General features: G+C 36.1%; 1 protein-coding gene across 3 annotated transcripts in view; it reads right to left on the minus strand.

Annotated features, from left to right (window-relative positions):
• The window catches only part of ATAD2B (ATPase family AAA domain containing 2B), a 169,537-nt gene that overhangs the window by 84,683 nt on the left and 62,808 nt on the right, over positions 1–22,046 (minus strand). For all 3 annotated transcript variants that reach the window (XM_040496165.1, XM_040496164.1, XM_040496163.1), the window contains exons 10-13: positions 19,920–20,031; positions 16,805–16,920; positions 15,084–15,258; positions 10,312–10,400 (exon numbers count right to left, since the gene is read on the minus strand). In XM_040496165.1, the coding sequence (XP_040352099.1) occupies positions 10,312–10,400; positions 15,084–15,258; positions 16,805–16,920; positions 19,920–20,031 (492 nt within the window). The remainder of the gene's footprint in view (positions 1–10,311; positions 10,401–15,083; positions 15,259–16,804; positions 16,921–19,919; positions 20,032–22,046) is intronic.

Here is a 22,046-nt window from a genome sequence, read left to right on the forward strand (position 1 = left end):
TTCAATACACACACCTTTGTATTGTTTTTTCTTGCCAGACTACACTAACTGGGATCTATGTACACTGTTGATCAGAATTGTTCACTGCAGCCATGCTTATAATACCTCATATTAAAAGTTTTCATCTTTCAACATTAAGTATGTTTGTTATAGGTTCTTATAGATACCTTATATTCTTCATTCTCTAAGATGAATGATCTTATCAAAAATAAATATTAAATTTCATCCATTTCCTACACATCTATTGAGATGACCATATGATTTTTCACTAATATGATAACGTGATTAATTTACCTTAATTGATTTCTCTCATGTTAAACAAACCTTGTACATGTTAAATACAATCAATTTGGTCATGATGTATTATTATCCTTCTTAAAGCTTCCTAGAAGTCACGTTACTATTTTCTTTAGGAGTTTTATATCCATGTTCACAAGTGAAACTGGGTTCCAATTAACTTTCTCATACTATTCTACATAAGTTTTTCTTTTTAATTAAGTCTTTTGAAGATATATTTGACATACAATACACTGAACATACTTAAAGTATACAATTGGGTAAGTTTTGAAGTAAATACACACTTGTGAAACTACCATCACTCTCAAAATAAGTAATCTACCCATCATGCTCTTCCTCATGTCCCTTTGTAATCCATCCCTACAGCCCTTCCTTGACCTCTATCCAATACCCAGGCAACAACTGATCTGTGTTCTTACTTACAGATTAGCTTGCATTCTCTAAAATTTTATATGTATGGGATCGCACACTAAATACTCTTTTTTTTCCGGATTCTTTCACTGAGCATAATTATTTTGAGATTCACCACACTGTTGGTTTACTAATAGTTTCTTCCTTTTTATGGCTAAGCAATATTCCATTATATGGATGTGCCAAAATTTGTTTACTGAGTCACATGTTGATGGCCATGTGGATTGTTCCTAATTTGGGACTATTATCAAAACAGCTATGAACATTCATATACAAGTCATGAAGATTTTCCCATAGGTTTGTTCCTAAAAGTTTTACACTTTTACCTCTTAAGTTCATGCCTTTATCCTCTTAACCTTTAATGCTTAAAGAATCTGACACATCACATTTTGCATTCCTAATATTGCGTATCAAGGTCTCCTTTTTGTCCTGACCAATCATGCCAGAGGTTTGTTAATTTTATTAGTTTTTACAAAGAAGCAACTTTTGATTTGTTGATATCTATACGTCTTTGTTTCAAGTTCATATTGTTTGCTATTTTTTGTTTACTAGTAACACTGAATTAGAGTAACAGCTCTTAACAGCAAACAAAATTCTCTTATATCTTTTTGTTATTTGTTTCTTATATTCTGTATATCACTAAACTCTGAAAATTAGTTATGATTTAAGACACAATATATGATCAATTTTTATAAATCCTGTGTATGTTTGAAAACAGTGTTCATTCTATATTTGTCTCAGGTAAGTATACCCACTAGATCATAAAATAAGGTTGTTCAAATAATCTATAGGGCATTGACATATTTTTTTTTTTCCTCATTTGGTCTTTTAACTACTCAGAGGCACATATCTCTCACAATGACTGTCAATTGGACTCTGCAGATCTGTCAATTTTTGTTTTATACAATTTGGAAACACAGTCATTAGGGAATTACAAATTGTAAATTGTTACTAAATGACTATTATGGACATTTTATATGAATAAAACCATATAACATGTAACCTCTTATGTATGAATTACTTCACTTAGCATTAAGTGTTTGAGGTTCATTCATGTTACATCTACCTGTACAGGGTACACCCATTCCTCTTCAAAGTGGAATAATATTCCATTGTATGGATATAACACGTTTTATATATCCATCCAGCAGTTGATGGACATACAGGTTATTTCCATGTTTTAGCTATTATGAATAACACTGCTATGAATATTCATAACTGAGGTTTTGCATGCCTTTCCCCACAATTTTACTTGGAATCTTTCTATATCTTTTTTTACACATAGATATGTCTCTTATAAACAAAATGTCATCAAATTTTGGTCTTCCCCAGTCTGACAAATTTGTCTTTTATAATGAACATTTAGGGCACCTGGGCAGCTCAGTCAGTTAAGCGTCCGACTTCAGCTCAGGTCACGATCTCACAGTTCATGGGTTCAAGTCCTGCATCGGGCTCTGCACTGACAGCTCAGAGCCTAGAGCCTGCTTCAGATTCTGTGTCTTCCTCTTCTCTCTGCCCCTTCCCCACACTCTGTCTCTCTCTCAAAAATAAATAAACATTTAAAAAAAATTTTTTAATAATATAAAGAACATTTAGTCCCTTTACATTTCACGTCATTTTTTATATAATTGGGTTTAAACCTACAATTACATGTTGTGCTGTTTCTCACACTAGTTCTATGATTCCCCTCCCCTTCTTCATTCCATCTAGATTGATATTTTTGTTATTCTATTCCCCCTTACTAACAGTTTAGAAATTATGTTTCTATTAGTAATTACTCTAGAACTTAAAACCTGCATACTTGGATCTCAAAGGTTCCCCTTCCAAGTTTGATGGAGGAAGACTTTGCCAGATGATCCCTTACTCTACTTCAGAAAATAACTATAAAACCTGTACATAGTAATACATAAACATATACTTGAAGGAACTGGTGAGTAAACAGAGATACAGAGGCTCTGTTGGAAGTTCATGGTCACTTGGAGAAAAGGAGAACATACAGAGAGCAAGCTCCCCCCTCTCTCTGGCTTTCAGCACAGGGCTAAGTAGTGAGGCAGGTGAGGAAGATGATGTAGGGAAACCCCTTAGCTTTCCAACCTGAGAGTTCAGAAAAGAGTGTGGGAGATCCCACAAGAGCAAGAGCAGGTGAAGACATCTCCAAACTCTATTTGCCCACATCTCTAAATGACCCCTAAAAAACAAAGGCAGAGGGCAAAGAAACCAGCCACAGATAAAACATTTGAAAGGAGGCCAAAGCTGCCAGCTCTGTAGTTCAAGCCTAAAACAGAAAATCATCTATAAAACAAAGGAAATATTATGCATAAAAGGAAAATAATAAAATCCAAAGCCTTCATAAACTAACATTAATAATATCCAGGATGCAATCCAAATTGCCCAACAAATGAAGAACCTATGAGAAAAGAAAATCAGGCAGGCCTAACAGTGAGATGAAACCAGATGTTGAAGAAGCTAACACAAAAGGATTTTAAAGCAACGATCACTAACCTCGATGAAGTAAAACAAAATATGTTTAAATGCGTGAAAATCATACTAGAAAAATATAAATAATGAAAAATAATTAAATGTAAGTTCTACAATTGAAAAATAATTTCTGAAAAAAAAAATGTGTTGGCTGGACGAAACAGCAAAATGGACATGACAAAGGAAAAAGTAATGACTGACTGAAGACAGATGAATAAAAATTACACAAGATGAAGAGACAAAAGATTGAAAAAAAGACAAATTAGCAGACACATGATAACCACAAATAAGAGTAAACACAAAGCCCATACTGAGAGGCATAACACCACTAAGCTGTTAAAAACCAAAGCTATAGAGCAAATATTCAAAGCAGCAAGAGAAAAACCACATATTATAAAGCACAGGAAGAATGATCCAATTAATGGCTTTCTACTTCTAGGCTGTAATGTAGGGGACATAGAATCCTGGTGGGAATCAGCTGACTGACTCAGTAAGTAGAAGAGACAAAGCTGAGATTCCAAGGACCCCAAGAGGACTTAGAGTTCACCAAAAAGAGTACCAGAGAAGAAACCACTGCAAAGAAAGAAAACTTAAGAAATAGCCACAGGGCCTCTCCAGACTTCAGCTAAATATTGCACGCATGTGAAGAAATCACTCACAGCTTCGGGAAAAAACAGTATTTTTCCCGACTAGAAGTAACACTATTTTATACTCCCAAAGAACCAGGAGTATTGCCAGTTCCCAGAAGCCAGATTGGTAAACCTCATGATTCACAGGTCATTGTGTGTAATACACACAAGGACCCTCCTTCATTAGTAGGGAATAGTTAGCTACACTGAAGACTGCTCCAGATCCACATAACAACTCTTAAAAGCACGATTCAAAAGAATCAAACTGTTTTCAAGTAAGTTAACGGTGTCCCCTCAAAAAACTCAAGAATATTTATTTATAATATCCTACCTAGGACTCAACAAGGCAAAATTTATGTCTGGCATCCAATAAAATTGCCAGAAAATACAGTGTATAATAAAAATTAATCAAATAAAATCAACCCCAAACTAAGATGTTAGAATTGGCAGATAAGGACATTAAAGTAGTCATTATAAAGATATTCCAAATGTTGAAAAGTTTCTTATATTTTTCTACAGAAGATACAAAACAGACCCACACAGAACCTGTAGAGATCAAAATAAAAATATGTAAGATGAAAAATATAATGAACCAGACAAAGAACAGATTAAACACTTTAAAAAATTAGTTGACCAAAAGAGCAAAGCAACTTCCCAAAATGAAACACTGAAGAGATAGTTTAAAGCAAACTTAGGGGTGCTTGGCCGGCTCAGTAGGTAAAGCATGTGACTCTTGATCTCAGGATTGTTGAGATGGAGCCCCATGTTGGGCGTGGTGATTAGTTAAAAACTAAAATTTTTTTAAAAAAGTCAAAATTAACTTATCATCAGTGAACTGTGAGACAAGATCAAGCAACTTATAACTGGAGGACCACAAGGACAGGAAAGACAAAAACAAGGGAGACAGATAAATATTTTAAGAAATAATGGCCAAAAACATTAAAACTATGATGAAAACTAGAAGCTCACATATGTCAGGAGCTCAATTCAAGAATGAGAAAAAAAATAAATGGAGAAAACGCTACCAAGGAATATCATTAAACAAACTGCACAAAACAAGCAATAAAGCAGAAAACAACCATTAAAAGCAGTTAGAGGAAAAAGATACACAGCCCAGCAATTCCACTCCTAGGTATCTACCCAAAAGAGATGAAAATATATGTGAACACAAAGACTTACATATGAATGTTCACAGCAGCATTATTCATAACAGCCCAAATTAGAAACAATCTAACTATATATCCAATGTGTGCCTTATCCATACAATGGGTACTACTCAGCAAAAAAAAAGGAAAAAAACAGCAACACATGGCAAATCATGGATGCTCCACTAAACCATCATACTCACTGAAAGAAACGAGACATAAGAGACCACATACTGTGTGATCCCATTCACATGAAATGTTCACAAGAGGCAATTTTATAGAGACAGAGATTAGATTACTGGTTGGCTGGAGGGGAAAACAAGGATTTACTACAAATGGACATGGTGGATCTTACAGAGGGAAGAAAAATGTTCTAAAATTGCTTTATTCTAATGTTGTACCACTTGGTATAGTTATTTTTAAAATCATTTTAAATGATGCATTTTAGGGGTGCCTGAGAGGCTCAGTTAAGCATCCAACTGACTCTTGATTTCAGCTCAGGTCATGATCTTGTGGTCATGGGATCGAGCCCCACATAACGCTCCATGCTGAGCATGGGGCCTGCTTAGGATTCTCCCGCCCCTCTCTCTCTGCCCATCCCCTTCTCGTGCTCTCTCCCTCTCTCAAAATAAATGAACTTAAAAAGCTGCTTTAAAAAAATCACTGCATTTTATACTTGAAATGAAATATATAAAAAATGTAATATATATGTAAAAAATATAATATATATATACACACATATATATATATTATATATATATTATATACACACATATATATATTATATATATATATATTATATATAAAATATATAAAACTGTTATGGGGGACCTGGCTGGCTCAGTCAGTAGTGAGCGACTCTTGATCTCAGGGTTGTGAGTTCAAGCCCCATCCTGGATGTGGAGATTACTTAAAAAAGAAGTCTTAAAAAAAACTGTTACAGTTTTGTTGATAAACTAAATATTGATATTTATATATCAGTGAACTGATATGTAAAATAAAACTAAATAGAACTGCTTTCTTAAAAAAAGTTAACTTTTTCAGACATGGAAAAGGTGAAACAATTTATGTCCTGCAGACCTACTCTGTAAGAAACAGAGGCAGGGGCACCTGGGTGGCTCAGTTGGTTAAGCGTCCAACTTCGTCTCAGGTCATGACCTCATGGCTTGTGAGTTCAGTTCAAGCCCCACACCGGGCTCTGTGTTGACAGCTCACAGCCTGGTGCCTGCTTCTGAGATTTTGTGTCACCCTCTCTCTCTGCCCCCTCACCCCCCGCTCATGCTCTCTCTCAAAAATCAATTAACATGTAAAAATTTTTTAAAAAACTGCCTGGGTGGCTCAGTCGGTTAAGTGGCCGACTTCAGCTCAGGTCATGATCTCGCGGTCCGTGAGTTCCAGCCCCACGTTGGGCTCTGTGCTGACAGCTCAAGAGCCTGGAGCCTGTTTCAGATTCTGTGTCTCCTTCTCTCTGACCCTCCCCCATTCATGCTCTGTCTCTCTCTGTCTCAAAAATAGATAAACGTTAAAAAAAATTTTTTTTAATGTAGGCAGAAAGAATTATAACACATGGAAATAGAGATAGCTACAAAACAAGGAACATCAGGAAGGTAACTACATCAATGAATCTTTAAAGATGATGATGGTTATTAGGATTATTATTTAAATCTCTTCAAAAGGATGTGTAGTGGAAAAAAAAGTATGACAGCAATAGCACAGGAAAGCAGAAATGCAAGCATATTATTTTAAGGTCTTCTACCATATGTGAAACGGCATGTTGTCACTTGAAGGTAGATGATGACAAAGTAAAGACATATACTGTAAACCTTAAAGTCACCATGAAAATAATAAAATGTAACAAGCTAACAAAAGAAGTAAAATGGAAGCATAAAAAAAATATTCAGGGGTGCCTTGGTGGCTCAGTCGGTTAAGCACCCGATACTTGATTTTGGCTCGGGTCTTGATCTCACAGTTCGTGGGATTGAGCCTCTGGCTCTGAGCTGACAGCACAGAGCATGCCTGGGATTCTCTCTCTCCTCAATCTCTGCCCCTCCGCCACTCACAAGCACACGCACTCTCTCAAAATAAATAAACGTTAAAAAAAATATTCAATTAATTGAAGGAAGAAAGAACAAAAAGGAAAAAAACAGAACAAAGAACAGATGGACAAATAGCTAACAATCATCAAGACGATAAATTTAACTTTATCAATAGTCATATGGGGGTGCCTGGGTGGCTCAGTCGGTAAGCATCCAACTTCGGCCTGGTCATGATCCCACAGTTCATGGGTTCAAGCCCCGCATCAGGCTCTGTGCTGACAGCTCAGAGCCTGGAGGCTGCTTCAGATTCTGTGTCTCCTTCTCTCTCTGCCCCTTCCCCACTCATGCTCTGTCTCTCAAAGATAAATAAACGTTAAACAAAAAAAAATTTTTGAATAGTTATATGAAATGTAAAAAGCCTGTTTTGGGGGAAGTGAGCATATTCATTACCTGGATTATAGTTACAGTTTCATAGATATATACATATGTTAAAATATGTCAAATGTACTCTTTACACTGCATAAACATTTTGTATGTCAATTATATCTCAATAAAACAGCTTTTAAAAAATCAACAGTGGAGGCACCTCGGTGGCTCAGTCAGTTAAGTATCTGACTCTTGGTTTCAGCTCAGGTCATGATCTCATGGTTTCGTGAGCTCGGACCCTGCATGGGGCTCTGTGCTGATGGTGTGGAGCCTGCTTGGGATTCTCTCTCTCCGTCCCTCTCTGCCCCTCCCCTGCTCACATTCTGTCTCTCTCAAAATAAACTTAAAAATTATAATAAAAAAACTGAAAATCAACAGGAAAATAAAAAGGAGATTCTAAAATATATTCAAAAATTCTTTTTAAAAAGGCAAGAAAGGAGGAGTGCCTGGGTGGCTCAATCAGTTAAGCATCAGACTTCAGTTCAAGTCATAATCTCACGGTTCGTGGGTTCAAAACCCACATCGGGCTCTGTGCTGATAGCTCAGAGCCTGAAGCCTGCTTCGGATTCTGTGTCTCCATCTCTCTGCCCCTGCCCCACTCGCTCGCTGTCTCTCTCAAATATAAATAAACATTAAAAAAAAAATTTTAAGGCAAGAAAGGAGAAATAGAAAAGGAAAACAACTGACACAAATAGAAAACAAGGTTGTCCTCCAATCCGAACAGGTAATTACAGAAACATTTACAGACTATATCATCAAAATAAATCAAGAGAGTGTCAGATTACAAAAACACCCAACTACACATTATCTATTTAAAAAACACTGTAAATATAAAGACACAGAAAAGTTTATAGTAAATTAACAGAAGAAATGTCCTGAACAAAAAGCATGAGAAGTCTACACTGAACATAGATGAAAACAGATTTAAAAATGAAAAGTTGGGCAACTGAGTAGCTCAGTCGGTGAAGCATCTGACTCTTGATTTCAGCTCAGGTCACAATCTCATGATTTGTGGGTTCAAGCCCTGTGTGAAGCTCTGTACTGATAGCACGGAGCCTGCTTGGGATTCTCTCTCTCTCCCTCTCTCTGCCCCTCATGCGCGCGCGCTCTCTCTCTCTCTCTCTCTCTCTCTCTCTCTCTCAAAAATAAATAAATCAACAAATAAGAATAATTAGACCCAAAAAAATTCAGTAAAAAAAATTTATCACAATAAACTTAAATTAGAAAGAAATAATAAGATAATCAAGAAAAAACCTACAATTTGTAAACTAAACACACTACTAATCATTGTCAGAAAAAATGACATTAGAAATTATTTTGAAGTATATGACAGTGAATATACAAGAGATCAAAAAATGTGGGATGCAGCTAAACAGTGTTTAAAAGAAAACTTACAATTTTCAATGCCTATATTAGAAAAGAATTAGTTTCAATCAATAAGCTTCCATTTTAATAATCTGGGGAAAAAATAAAATTAAACCCAAAACAAACAAACAAAACAAAACCCAAGAAAAGTCATGAAGGAATCTTAAGTGCATATTGCTAAGTGAAAGAAGCTAATCTGGAAAAGATTATATACTGTATGACTCCTACTATATAGCATTCTAGAAAAGGCAAAACTATAAATAAAGACAGTTAAAAAAAAAAGTCTATGTTACCAAGGGCAAGGGGAGGTGAGTGGTAGAACATACATATATAGGATTTTTAGGGCCGTGAAAATACTCTGTATGACATGATAATGATGTATACATGTCACTATACTTTTGTCCAAATTCATAAAATGTGCAATACCAACGGTGAACCCTAAGGTAAATCTATGGGTTTTGTTTATGATGTGTTACTGTATGTTCCTCAATTGTAACAAATGTACCCACTAGTGAAAGATGTTAATAACAAGGGAAGCTATGGGGTGCCTGGGTGGCTCCTCAGTTAAGTGTCCAACTCTAGATTTCACCTCAGGTCATGGGCTCTCAGTTTGGGAGATCAAGCCACAGGTCAGGATGCTTGAGATTCTCTCTCTCTCTCCCCCTCCCCCACTCCCTTGCACACCTGTGTTCTGTCTGTCTCTCTCACTTTCTCTCTCTCTCTCTCTCTCTCTCAAAATAAATCCACTAGAATGGATAAAGTTAACAAGAACAGCAAAACCAAATGTTGGCAAGGATGAGGAGCAACCCAAGTTCTCATACATTACAGGTAAGAACATAAAATATAACAAACTTGGAAAACCATGTCAATTTAAACATACTTACCATAGGACCCAGCCATTCCTCTCTCAGGTATTTACTCAACAGAAATCATAACAAATGTGCACACGAAAATGTGTATGCAAATGTTCATAGTAGCATTATCATAACAGCCAAAAACAGAAGTGAACTAAATCTCCCTCAGATGGATTAACAAATAAATAAATTGTGGTACATATACATACTTTCCCACCCTCCCTCACTTAGTCCCTCCCTCCCTTCCTAACTAAGGATGACTACTCAGAAATGAAAAAGAACAAAATATTAGTATACATGACACAGATTAAAATTTCAAGATTAGGCAACTTTTTCTATAAAAGGCATGAAACTAAATGTATGTAAACTTTGCAAGCCATACAATCTTTCTCTCACAACTACTCATTCAATTCTTCTCTTGTAGCATAGAAGTAGCCATGTGAAAGGTACAAGCATAGTTATGTTCCAATAAAACTTTACAGAAACAGGCAAAAGGCTAGAAGTGGCCCACAGGTTACAGTTTGCTCACCCTTGAGCTAAGTCAAAGGAGTCTTCCTCAAGGACACAGTTTACATTTTTGTAAGCCTCCTAGCACTTATCCAAAGGCTAAAGCTAACTACTGTGTCAGTGACTGAAAAGAATCCAACATAATCTGATTAAGAAAAATTACCTATGGATCTGATCTTGTCTGCTGGAGCGAACTGGAGCTAATCCATCTATTTCATCAAAAAATATTATAGAAGGTCTCATCAAATATGCCTAGTATAAAAAGAAAACAAGTGTTATTTATAGTTCTCATTTTTTACATTTAAGTATTGTATTTTCTTAATAGGTCATATAAGCAAATGCTACAACATGCAGTAATTAAGAAAGAATAAAAATGAAAACTCCTTACCACCCAGTCTCCAATCACAAGGCCTCTCCCAGTAGACAACTACTGTTCCCAGTCTGTTTACCCTTCTGTGTGTGTCATTTATGTATGTACACAAATATTTTAAACATACTATTTTATTTAATGCATTTTAAACAAAGTATTCACATTGCTTTACCAAATAACACAGTCTATTTTATGTAACTATATATATTTTCATTATTTTTTTTATTTGAGAGAGAGAGAAAGAGAGTGTGGACATGTGGGAGAGGGGCAGAGAGGGGCAGAGAGGGGGAGAGGGAGAGGACAAATCTCAAGCAAGCTCCATACTCAGCACAGAGCTTGACTCAGGGCTGGAGCCCAAGACCCTGGGATCACAACCTGAGACCAAGTCAAGAGTTGGATGCTCAACAGACTGAACCACCCAGACACCCCTGAGCAATATATTTTAATTAGCTTCCATATAAGTGCACAATGATCTGCCTCATTCTTTATTAACAGCTACAAAATGCCCCACTGTATGGTGTGCCATAATTAAACTAGTCTCCTATGTGTGGACATGTAGGCTATTTTGTTTTATTTTTAAGTTTTTAATTATTTATTTTTGAGAGAGAGAGTAAGCATAAGCAGGAAAGGGGTAGAGAGAGACAGAGAGAGAGAGAGAGCGCGCGCCAAGCAGGCTCTGCACTGACAGTGCAGATGTGGGGCTGATACAGGGCTCAAACTCATGAACCATGAGATCATGACCTGAGCAGCAATTAAGAGTTGGATGCTTAACCTACTGAGCCACCCAGGTGGCCCTAGGCTATTTTCAATCTTTTCCTATTATCAATAATGCCTGAATAAACATTTGGCCTTTTATATAAATATAGACATAAACACATAAATATAATAAATTCTAAAAGTGGTTCAAAAGGCAAACGTCATTTCTAATATAGTTAGTTATTTTCAAATTGCCTTCCACTGATCACCACCAATATTTAAGAAACCTCACCAAAAATATATTATCAAACTTTGATTTTTTAGAATAAAAAATATCTCAGTTCATTTTGATTTTTATTTCTACTCTCAATAAAAATGAGCACTTTCATATCTCTAAGAGCCATTTGTACTGCTCTTTTTAATGAAAGTTCTGGTCAGATCTTTGCCAATTTTTCTATTGGATCATTGTTCTTTTGCTTACTGATTTCTAGGAGCCATTCATTTTAAAAATTAAGACTTCTCTCTGTGAAAGGAAATGCAAATATTTTTCTGCAAGGGGTACCATTTATCTTTTGGTTTTGCTTATGATATTTTGTTGCAATGCAGAATCTAAAAATGGAATCTGTTCTTTGATAGTTAAAACTCTCCCTACTCTGATATTAGGAACAAATCATGAGTTTTCTTCCATTACTTTCACAGTTGTCATTTTTCACTTAAATCTTAAATGTAGCAGCAACCTAATTTGATTTAATATAAATATTAGATTACAAATGTTAAGTCTTTATGTTGTATAATTTACTCATATACAGTTTATGTATGTTTCAAAATTACTTACAGCAAATTCTTAGTTCACAGGAAGGACAACCTTCTAAAAACCAGATACAAATTTCACATCTCTCCCTGGTTGATATGCATTAAACCTCCAGTGTTTTCTAATAATTTAAAATGAAGGGCATTTCAATCACAAAACAGGTTTTAGGAGAAAAAAATCTGTAAAACCAGAATTATATACTGAGAGAAAAAGAATATGGGAACCCGCTGGCTCAGTCGGTAGAAGATGCGACTTTTGGGTCTCTGGGTTGTGAATTCAAGCCCCACACTGGGTAAATCGATCACTTAAATAAATAAATAAGTGTATTTGAAGCGAGAGAAAGAACAAAGATTTGATCAGCACTTTTATATACATGAAACACATAGCTGTTTTTCAGAACTACAGCCTCGCAGAATTACAATTATCAAAGTATAGTATATCTTGTGCCCTTCACTGTGACAAGCACTTTATGTACTTCTTTTCTGTGAAATCTCACAGTAGTCCAGTGAGATTAGTATTTTTTCCTCTGTTTTATAAAAGAGGCAACTAAAATCAGATGTTTTCATTTATTTCAAGTTGCATACTAAATATAAAGTCAGACCTTAGTCATTTTTCTGACACTTAAGACCAAACAAACTCTTGGCCAATATATAATACCGCCATCATTTCATTTAGTGCATAGATCACGTCAATTTAGGAATGTGGACTCTTTCAATTAAAAAGACAATAATGAAGGGCACTTGGGTGGTTCAGCTGGTTAAGCATCCAACTTCTGCTCAGGTCATGATCTCATGGTTTGTGAGTTTGAGCCCCACGTCAGGCTCTGTGCTGACAGTTCAGAGCCTAGAGCCTGCTTTGCATTCTGTGTCTGCCTCTCTCTCTGTCTGCCCTCACCCCACTTGTACTCTGTTTCTGTCTTTCAAAAATAAATAAACATTAAAAAAAAATTATATAAATAAATAAATAAATAAATAAATAAATAAATAGACAGACAATAATGAGGGTGCATGGGTGGCTCAGGAAGTTAAGCATTAGACTCTTGATTTCGACTACTGATTTCGGCTCAGGTCATGATCTCAAGGTTTGTAAGCCCTGCATCAAGCTCTGCACTGACAGCGCATGGCCTGCTTGGGATTTTCTCTCTTCCTGTCACTCTGCCCCTCCCCACGCACTCTCTCTCAAAATAAATTAAAGCTTTGCTGAAAAAAAATTCTTAGGGGCCCCTGAGTGGTTCAGTCGGTTAAATGTCTGACTTCAGCTCAGGTCATGATCTCACTGTTCGTGGATTCGAGCCCCACTTTGGGCTCTGTGCTGACAGCTCGGAGCCCGGAGCCTGCTTCAGAGTCTATGTCTCCCTCTCTCTGCCCCTCCCCCACTCATTCTCACTCATTCTCTCTCTCTCTCTCTCTCTCTCTCTCTCAAAAATAAACATTAAAAAAATATTTTTTTAATTTTAAACAGCTTTGTTGCAGTATAATACACATAACATAAAAATTTTAACTACATGCATACTGTTTTTTTTTTTTAAGTTTATTTATTCTTGAGAGATAGAGAGAGACAGACCATGAGCAGGGGAGGGGGAGAGAGAAGGGGACACACAGAATCCGAAGCAGGTTCCAGGCTCCGAGCTGTCAGCACAGCATAGAGCCCGACACGGGGCTTGAACCCATGAATTGCGAGATCATGACCTGAGCCGAAGCCAGATGCTTAACCGACTAAGCCACCCAGGCACCCCCATACATACTCTTAAAGGAGACCAACTGCATGTTGAACTTCCCAATAGACACTAAACACCTTGAAGGCAAAAATTTTACTATATCCCTTTCTACTCACATTATCTAGAACATGGCACTTTTTCATAGTAACTAAAAGTAATATTTGAAGTGCTTTACCAATTACAAAAGACTTTGAAACACATCAACTCAAGTAATGGCAGCTTGAAAATTGCTTGTCGAAAGCTTTCTTTTAATTTCATGTAATTTCCTTAGATGTTATGAAATAGAAGCTGCATTGTCAAATATGAATGACTTCCTTCACTAGTTCCAATAACCAAAAGTGAATTTATATCAGGACTAAGTTTTATTAAGTATGAGGAAATAATACTTTTAAAGTTACAGTGATAAAAAAAAAAAAAAGACTGCCTACATGATATTCAGTCACCTAACCCTGCCTTTTTAAAAAAAATTTTTTTTAATGTTTATTTATTCTTGAGAGAGAGAGACAGAGAGAGAGACAGAGTATGAGCAGGGGAGGGGAGGGGCAGAGAGAGAGGGAGACACAGAATCTGAAGCAGGCTCCAGGCTCTGAGCTGTCAGCACAGAGCCTGACACAGGGCTCCAACCCACGGACTGTGAGATCATGACCTGAGCTGAAGTCTGATGCTTAACTGACTGAGCCACCCAGGCGCCCCACCTAACCCTGCCGTTTTAAAGCATTCCTTACAGAATTCTTCCAGCATCATATTTTATAGCTTATGAAAATAATGTACTACCCTGTAAGATTTCTATGCTTGTTCCATTTCCTCAATTAGACTATAACTTCATGATATATGAAATTATACCCAGGGTTTTCAAAAGCATCTAACGTGGTATTATATGCTTAGTAGCCACCTTAATAAATATCTTGTGAATCATCACATCATTAAATTAGTACTAGTAAAACTGCTGTTAAATACATCTAAAGTTTACAAATTCAGATTACTGAACCTAAACTAAACATACTTACTAGAAATATGCCTTCTTGTGAACAGTTTATATTTACAGAATAAATGCACTCAATATTCTATTTTAAAAAATTTTTGTTGAATGTTTATTTATATTTGGAGGGGGGCGGGGGACAGCACACGAGCAGGGGAAGGGCAGAGAAAGATGGACACAGAATCTGAAGCAGGCTCCAGGCTCCGAGCTGTCAGCACAGAGCCCGAAATGGAACTCGAACGCACGAGCCATGAGATCACGACCTGAGCTGAAGTCAGACGCTTAACCAACTGAGTCACCCAGGCGTCCCCTAAATACTCTATTTTAAAGAAAATATTTTCATATTAGGTGATGTCACTTACCTGATCAAAAAGAAGCCTAAGTTGCCGTTCAGATTCACCAACCCACTTGCTCAGACAGTCTGCTCCTTTTCGCATAAAAAAAGCCACCTTTTTGTCTCCCTGACTGCACTCATTAGCTAATGCTCTGGCAACCAAGGTTTTACCTGTGCCAGGAGGGCCATAAAACAAACAGCCCCTAGAGGAAAAAAGAATCAATAGGAATAAGGTAATGTTACTGCCACCACTAATAACCAATACACAAGGAGTGCCTCCCATAGAATTTATTAATGAATATATGACAATTCTTAGATATTGAGAAAGCTCTTTGTAGTATATAGACAAATTTCACTTTGCTGAGAGTATTCAAGGATGTTCTCAACGACCAAACCTTGGTAGGCAAATCAGAGAAGAGAGCTATTTAGCAAGATAAACCAAAATTTTAAATGACCCAGAAATTTCACATCTTAGAATGCACCATAAATACTCAAAATATTATGAATACAGATTTTAAATGAATGTTCAAAAAAGGATCAATTCTAATTTGTGAAAAACTAAAAAAAATCTAAATGCTAGTAATAAGGCACAGATGGCTCAGTTTGAGAAGTGCGTGACTCTTGAGCTTCAGCTTATGAGTTCAAGCCCCGTACTGGGTGTAGAGAACACTTAAATAAATAAAACTTAGAAAAATAATAAGGAATAAATAATATACTGTTATATCTATAAAATAAAATACTACTAAAATATCAAAAAGAATAATATACACATTACTGATATGGGAAGGTGTCTAGAATACACTGTAGAGTGAAAAAAGTTATATAAAAGCATTACTAAATAATTTTATTTATATTAAATGTTTATATGTGCATAATAAAGGCAAAATTTAAACTTAATATACACATATATGTATAAAACAAGCTTAGAAAGAATATACAAAATTGTTCATCCCTAAGAAGTAAAATTACTCTCTACTTGTAACACTTTCTGCTTCTCTCTCCATTTTATTTCAGTTTCTCCCACAGCCATGCTACTTTAAGGACTTTGGGAAAAGTAATAATTATTTTCAAAATTCAACTTATATCCTACAAAAAACAATACATTGCTTTTGATTTTAAAAAGCCACTGTAGAATTATAAGCCACAGTTTTAATCTGCTCAAACAGAAGATGACTCTTTAATAAGATTTTCTACATCCTGAAACAGATGGAAAATGTAATGGTCTACATGTATATCTTGAATATTTTATTCTCCCAACTTCCCTTAAGTTCTCAGCCTTTTCTAATAGCTACCTAGCTACGTATCTCATGATCAAACAAAATCTGATCATAAAAATGGATATCAAAAAAAAAAAAAAAAAAAAACGCTTACCATTTCAAAACTACCAGCATCAAGTCACATATACACTTAACTGAGATTGTGTTTCCAAAGACTAAACAACATACAGCATCAAACTCCATGCTATCTGGAGGCCAAATTATGGAAAATCCATTTGGGCAATCCACTTGTATATTCAAGGCCTGCGCAGAGATTTAGATCTTATACCCGACATTTAAACGCTGAAATGTAAACTTCAAGGATACACTTACTACCACAGCCTTTGAACCCTAATTAATAAAATTTCATTCCTAATTCTCCTTGCTAGAACACATCAAATCAATACATATATGTATATTTATAATCATTTACTAACTGAAATTTGATAAATTAACAGTAATAACAATAATAAACATCTAGGACATTACTTACCTTGGAGGCTGAATCTTAAATTTCTCAAAGATTTCTGGATATAGAAGTGGGAATACTACCATTTCTTTCAGTGCATGAATATGATGGCTCAATCCACCTATACTATCAAACCGCACCTTGGGAAGAAGGGAAAAAGTTCAATATAAAATAATTTTAACTACTAAAGATTTTTTTTAATTTATGAGATTGTCTTATGATTCAGAAATACATGCCTTCAGCAGGAACTGTTGAACATAAAGTTCAAAAAAATTACACTTCTGGAGTGCAGAAAAATAAAGTCAGCAGTAAAATTCAAGTTTACATTTCAGTTCAGCTAAATAAAGCTACCATTCTTTAATCTCCTAGTAACTAAGAACAAGATTAATGTCCAATCTAACACTTTAATGGGTATCTAGAGGAGATGATAAATTGTATTTATACTCTAATAATTTAAATGCCTTTCAAAATACCATCTATCACATGCATTGCCAGCAAAGGCAATACTGTCCCTAAGGGAGCAAAAACTGATTTAGAAGTAGGGTGAAAAACATCTTAGCTACTACAATGGTTTGAGACCCTCCAAAGCTCAACTTTATAAAACCAAGTCTTACTCTTTTTTTTTTTTTTTTTTAAAGAGAGAGAGCCCATGTAAGTAGGGGAGAGGGCAGAGAGAGGGAGAGAGAGAATTTCCTAAGCAGTCCCCACACTTAGTACAGATCCCAACGTGGGCTCGATCCCACAACCCTGGGATCATGACCTGAGCCGGAATCAAGAGTCAGACATTCAACCTACGGACCCACCCAGGTGCCCCCAAGTCTTAATTTTTTTTTAATTAAAAAAAAATATTTTTTCATGTTTTTATTTTATTTTTGAGAGACAGAGACAGAGAGACAGAGTGTGAATGGGGGAAGGGCAGAGAGAGAGGGAGACACAGAATCTGAAGTAGGCTCCAGGCTCTGAGCTGTCAGCACAGACCCAGACACAGGGTTTGAACCCACAAACCGTGAGATCATGACCTAAATTGATGTCAGACACTTAACCGACTGAGTCACTCAGGTACCCCATTTTTTTTTAATTTCTTTAAATTTAAATTTATTTACTTATTTTGAGAGAGAACAAGTGGGGGACAGACAGGAAGAGAGGGAGAGAGAATCCCAAGCAGGCTATGTGCGGAGCCCAATGTGGGGCTCGAACTCACAAACTGTAAGTTCATGACCTGAGCCAAAACCAAGAGTTGGATGCTTAACCAACTGAGCCACCCAGGCACCCCATGTCTTATTCTTTAATATTAATTTATCTAGATAGAAATTTAATTTCTCTCCTTAGGAGACAACAATGAAAAAGTGATTTAAGAAACACTGACCTACCATAAGAAACAAGAGAGATTAGGGGCGCTTGGGTGGCTCAGTCGGTTAAGCGGCCGACTTCAGCTCAGGTCATGATCTCGCGGTCTGTGGGTTCGAGCCCCGCGTCGGGCTCTGTGCTGACAGCTCAGAGCCTGGAGCCTGTTTCAGATTCTGTGTCTCCCTCTCTCTGACCCTCCCCTGTTCATGTTCTGTCTCTCTCTGTCTCAAAAATAAATAAACATTAAAAAAAAAAATTTTTTTTTTAAAAAGAAACAAGAGAGATTATTCCTCCCATCCATAACAGTTTAAATACCTAAAAGACTTTGTAGAGTAAAATATTGTACAGAAAAAAGTGCTTGAAGGAAATACTGCCAAAATGTTAACAGTAACCGCCTCCCCCTGTATCTTTATTCTGTTACAGTACTTGAAAATGTTTCAAAATGAAATGTTACTATGATAAAAAAAAAACTTAAGTAATCTAGAAAAATAAACAGAGTTTAAATAAGAAAAACCGTATCTGTATATGATATCAAATTTTAAAAAATACTACTCTAAATAAATGGCAGAGACATCTAAAGTTAACTGATTCAAGAGAGTAAGGTGCTGGTCAACAAAATAAGCAAAGAATATTAAGTAAGGTCCTCTGAGAATGTACACTAGTAGATATGAGACTGGGAATTCAATACTCTAAAGTCCTAGTTAAAATAAATATTTAAATAAAATATTTTCCCCTATGACTTCACATTGAGAAGAGATAACATTTCATTTTCAAATATATACACAACTCCATTGGTAACTTAAGCTTGTCATATGAGAATCAGTTAAATTATGTCATATAGAAACGTTTACGGGAACAAAAAAAAATCAAATATGATCTTAGTTGGGCAGTAACCTATTCCAAAATACACTCCCTAGAAAGATTCTAGTAACAGTAAATATCTATGACATCCTCTAAATCTTGCCTTTCTTTTCAAACTTTCCCTGGGTACTATAACCCACTTCGCATAGTGATCTCAACTATCTTTATATTTGACACCCATATCTGAATTTCTAGCCCATATAGTTCTCCTTAAGGCCAAACCTAACTAATTTCCTACAAGTTACTTCCATTTGTGATGTGCCATGGACACCTAAACATGTCTACAACTAACTAAATCATCGTAACCCCTCTAAACATTTTCTCTAATGTTCCCTACATCAGAGAGTAGATCCCACCCAGTCACTTAAGCCAGAAACCTAGGTCATACATTCAACTTGTTTCTCTCCTTCATTCCCCAAAAGCAATAAATTCACCCAATTCCATCAAACCAAATTCTCTCCTGAATTCTGTCAAATCCATCTACTTCTTTCCATCATTACCCTACCATGACCATTACTCCAAATTACTATGTTACAACTATCTCCAGACCAGTCTCCCTAATGCCAGCCTTGCTTCCCTTCATTAACTACATCAGAATCAGAGTGCTCCATCTAAAATGTAAATCTGATCATGAAATCTAAGCAGCTTCAACAATACCCTACTACATATCATGGTTTATGGGCCTTGCCATATTTGTCAGCCTCATTTCCTACCCATTTTTATTATATACGCCAGTATCACTGATACGGGGGAGCGGGGGGGACTTAAGTATCACCTGTGACCAGAGTGCTAGGTTCCAAAACACATACATCAAAACACTAATAATGATGATATCTGGGTTTTTATTTTTATTATGTGTTGCCTTAGAAACAAGGAACAACCTTAATTTTTTTTTTAAAGTTACTTCTAGAAAAACATTTACAAAACTTACTGATTTATCAATGTTCATTGGATCAACATCAGCCAAGCTTGCACCCACTTTGACACGTTCTCGGAGAATACCACTAGCTAAATCTTCTGCTCTGAAGTTCATAGGCAAACATCTGAAATTCATAAAAATTCAAGTAGATAGCATTAAAAGTTTCACAATTAACTTTTAACTTTAAATTTTTTAAAAGTTTAACATTTAACTTTTAAGTTTCACATTAATACTCCTCAGGTATTACATGGGTATGTCTACTCAGTTTACAAGATTAAAAGAAATATCTTTCCCTTTAATTCAAAACTAACCAATTCTAGATCACATCTTGAGAGCTAACCTTTATCTTCTGTTTAACTCCTTTAAAATAGATCTTTAGCCACCTAAAATCCTATACTGTATTAATTTTATTACCCTTAATAAAATATAATCTACTTCCTCTTTTAACCTTGGATAGTTACCAAAAGATGACATAAACAGCCTCAAAAAAAGTATGACTTCTAAACTGAATGTACTTTTCACACACATTTCTGAATCTTAACTTACCTTAAAAATATATTTCCAAAGCAAGTATCAAAATAGTTCAGATTAAGTAGAAATTAAATTCTTTTATTTAAACTTAGATTTTGGGGGCGCCTGGGTGTTGGTTAAGCACCCAGCTCTTGGTTTCGGCTCAGGTCATGATCTCACAGTTTGTGAGTTCAAGCCCCATATCAGACTCCATGCTGACAGTGCAGAGCCTGCCTGGGATTCTCTCTCCCTCTCTCTGCCTCTCCCACTTGCTCTGTCTCTCTCTCAAAATAAATAAATAAACATTAATAAATAAAATAAACTTATTTTTTTTCTCTTACATTTTCTTTCCATCACCTACATGTGGAATTATTTTCAGCATATAATCTGCGACGATCCAAACTTGTTTCCAAGACATACTAACTGAAAATTTGGTATTTCTACAATAGATACATAATACCAAATTATATAAATACTTTGCTAAATGTACATTTTCTAAATATAATTTATCTCTAGTAGCATAAGCTAGAAAATTGACTCAAATTTTAAAGAATAAATTATAATTTGATGTTCTAATTACTTATTAGACAAAATACTGGTTTTCACCCAGTGAAAATTCTTTTTTCATTTTTTTAAATGTTTTTATTTATTTTTGAGAGAAAGAGAGGAGAGGGGGAGAGAGAGAGAGAGAGAGAGCGCGCGAGCACGCGCACACACAAGCAGGGGAGAGGCAGAGAGAGAGGGAGACACAGAATCTGAAGCAGGCTCCAGGCTCTGATGGGTCAGCACAGATACGAAGGCAGGACTCAAACTCATGAACCTCGAGATCATGACCTGAGCTGGAGTCAGACGCCTAACCAACTAAGCCACCCAGGTGCCCCACAGCGAACATTCTTGAGGTTTTAGTGAACCATGTAGTAACCAGTCATTTACCCTAGTTAGGGAAAGACCACCAGATGGCACTCAATGAAACAAAACAAATTTTGCAATAAAATCCAGGGCTCTTGAGATGATTGTATTAGAAACCAAATCTCACTCGGAGCGCCGTAATCATTGTAGCATCTAATAAAATCAACCTCATTAGGGGTGGCTGAGTTGGTTAAGTGTCTGACTTTGGCTCAGGTCATGATCTCATAGTTCATGGGTTTGAGCCCCATGTTGGGCTGTGTTGACAGCTCAGAGCCTGGAGCCTGCTTTGGATTGTTTCCCTCTCTCTCCACCCCTCCCACACTCACACTCTCTCTCTTACTCTCTCAAAAATAAGTAAAATTTTTTTTTAAAAATTAGTAAGTAAAAACCAAATCAGTGCCTTAATCTGGTCTAAAATATGTAGTAGGGTGCCTGGGTGGCACAGTCAGTTAAGTCATGACCTTAGCTCAGGTCATGATCTCACAGTCTGTGAGTTTGAGCCTTGCATCAGGCTCTACACTAATGGCACAGAGCCTGCTTGGGATTGTGTTTCTCTTTCTCTCTGCCCCTCCCCAGCTTGTTCTCTCTCTCTCTCAAAATAAATAAACTTAAAAAAAAAAGATTATAAATAAATAAATGAGAAGAGAAGAGAAGAGAAGAGAAGAGAAGAGAAGAGAAGAGAGAAGAGAGAAGAGAGAAGAGAGAAGAGAGAAGAGAGAA

Source organism: Herpailurus yagouaroundi, unplaced genomic scaffold (genome assembly GCF_014898765.1).
Source record: "Herpailurus yagouaroundi ecotype Mexico unplaced genomic scaffold, PumYag 188, whole genome shotgun sequence".
Lineage (NCBI taxonomy): Eukaryota > Metazoa > Chordata > Mammalia > Carnivora > Felidae > Herpailurus > Herpailurus yagouaroundi.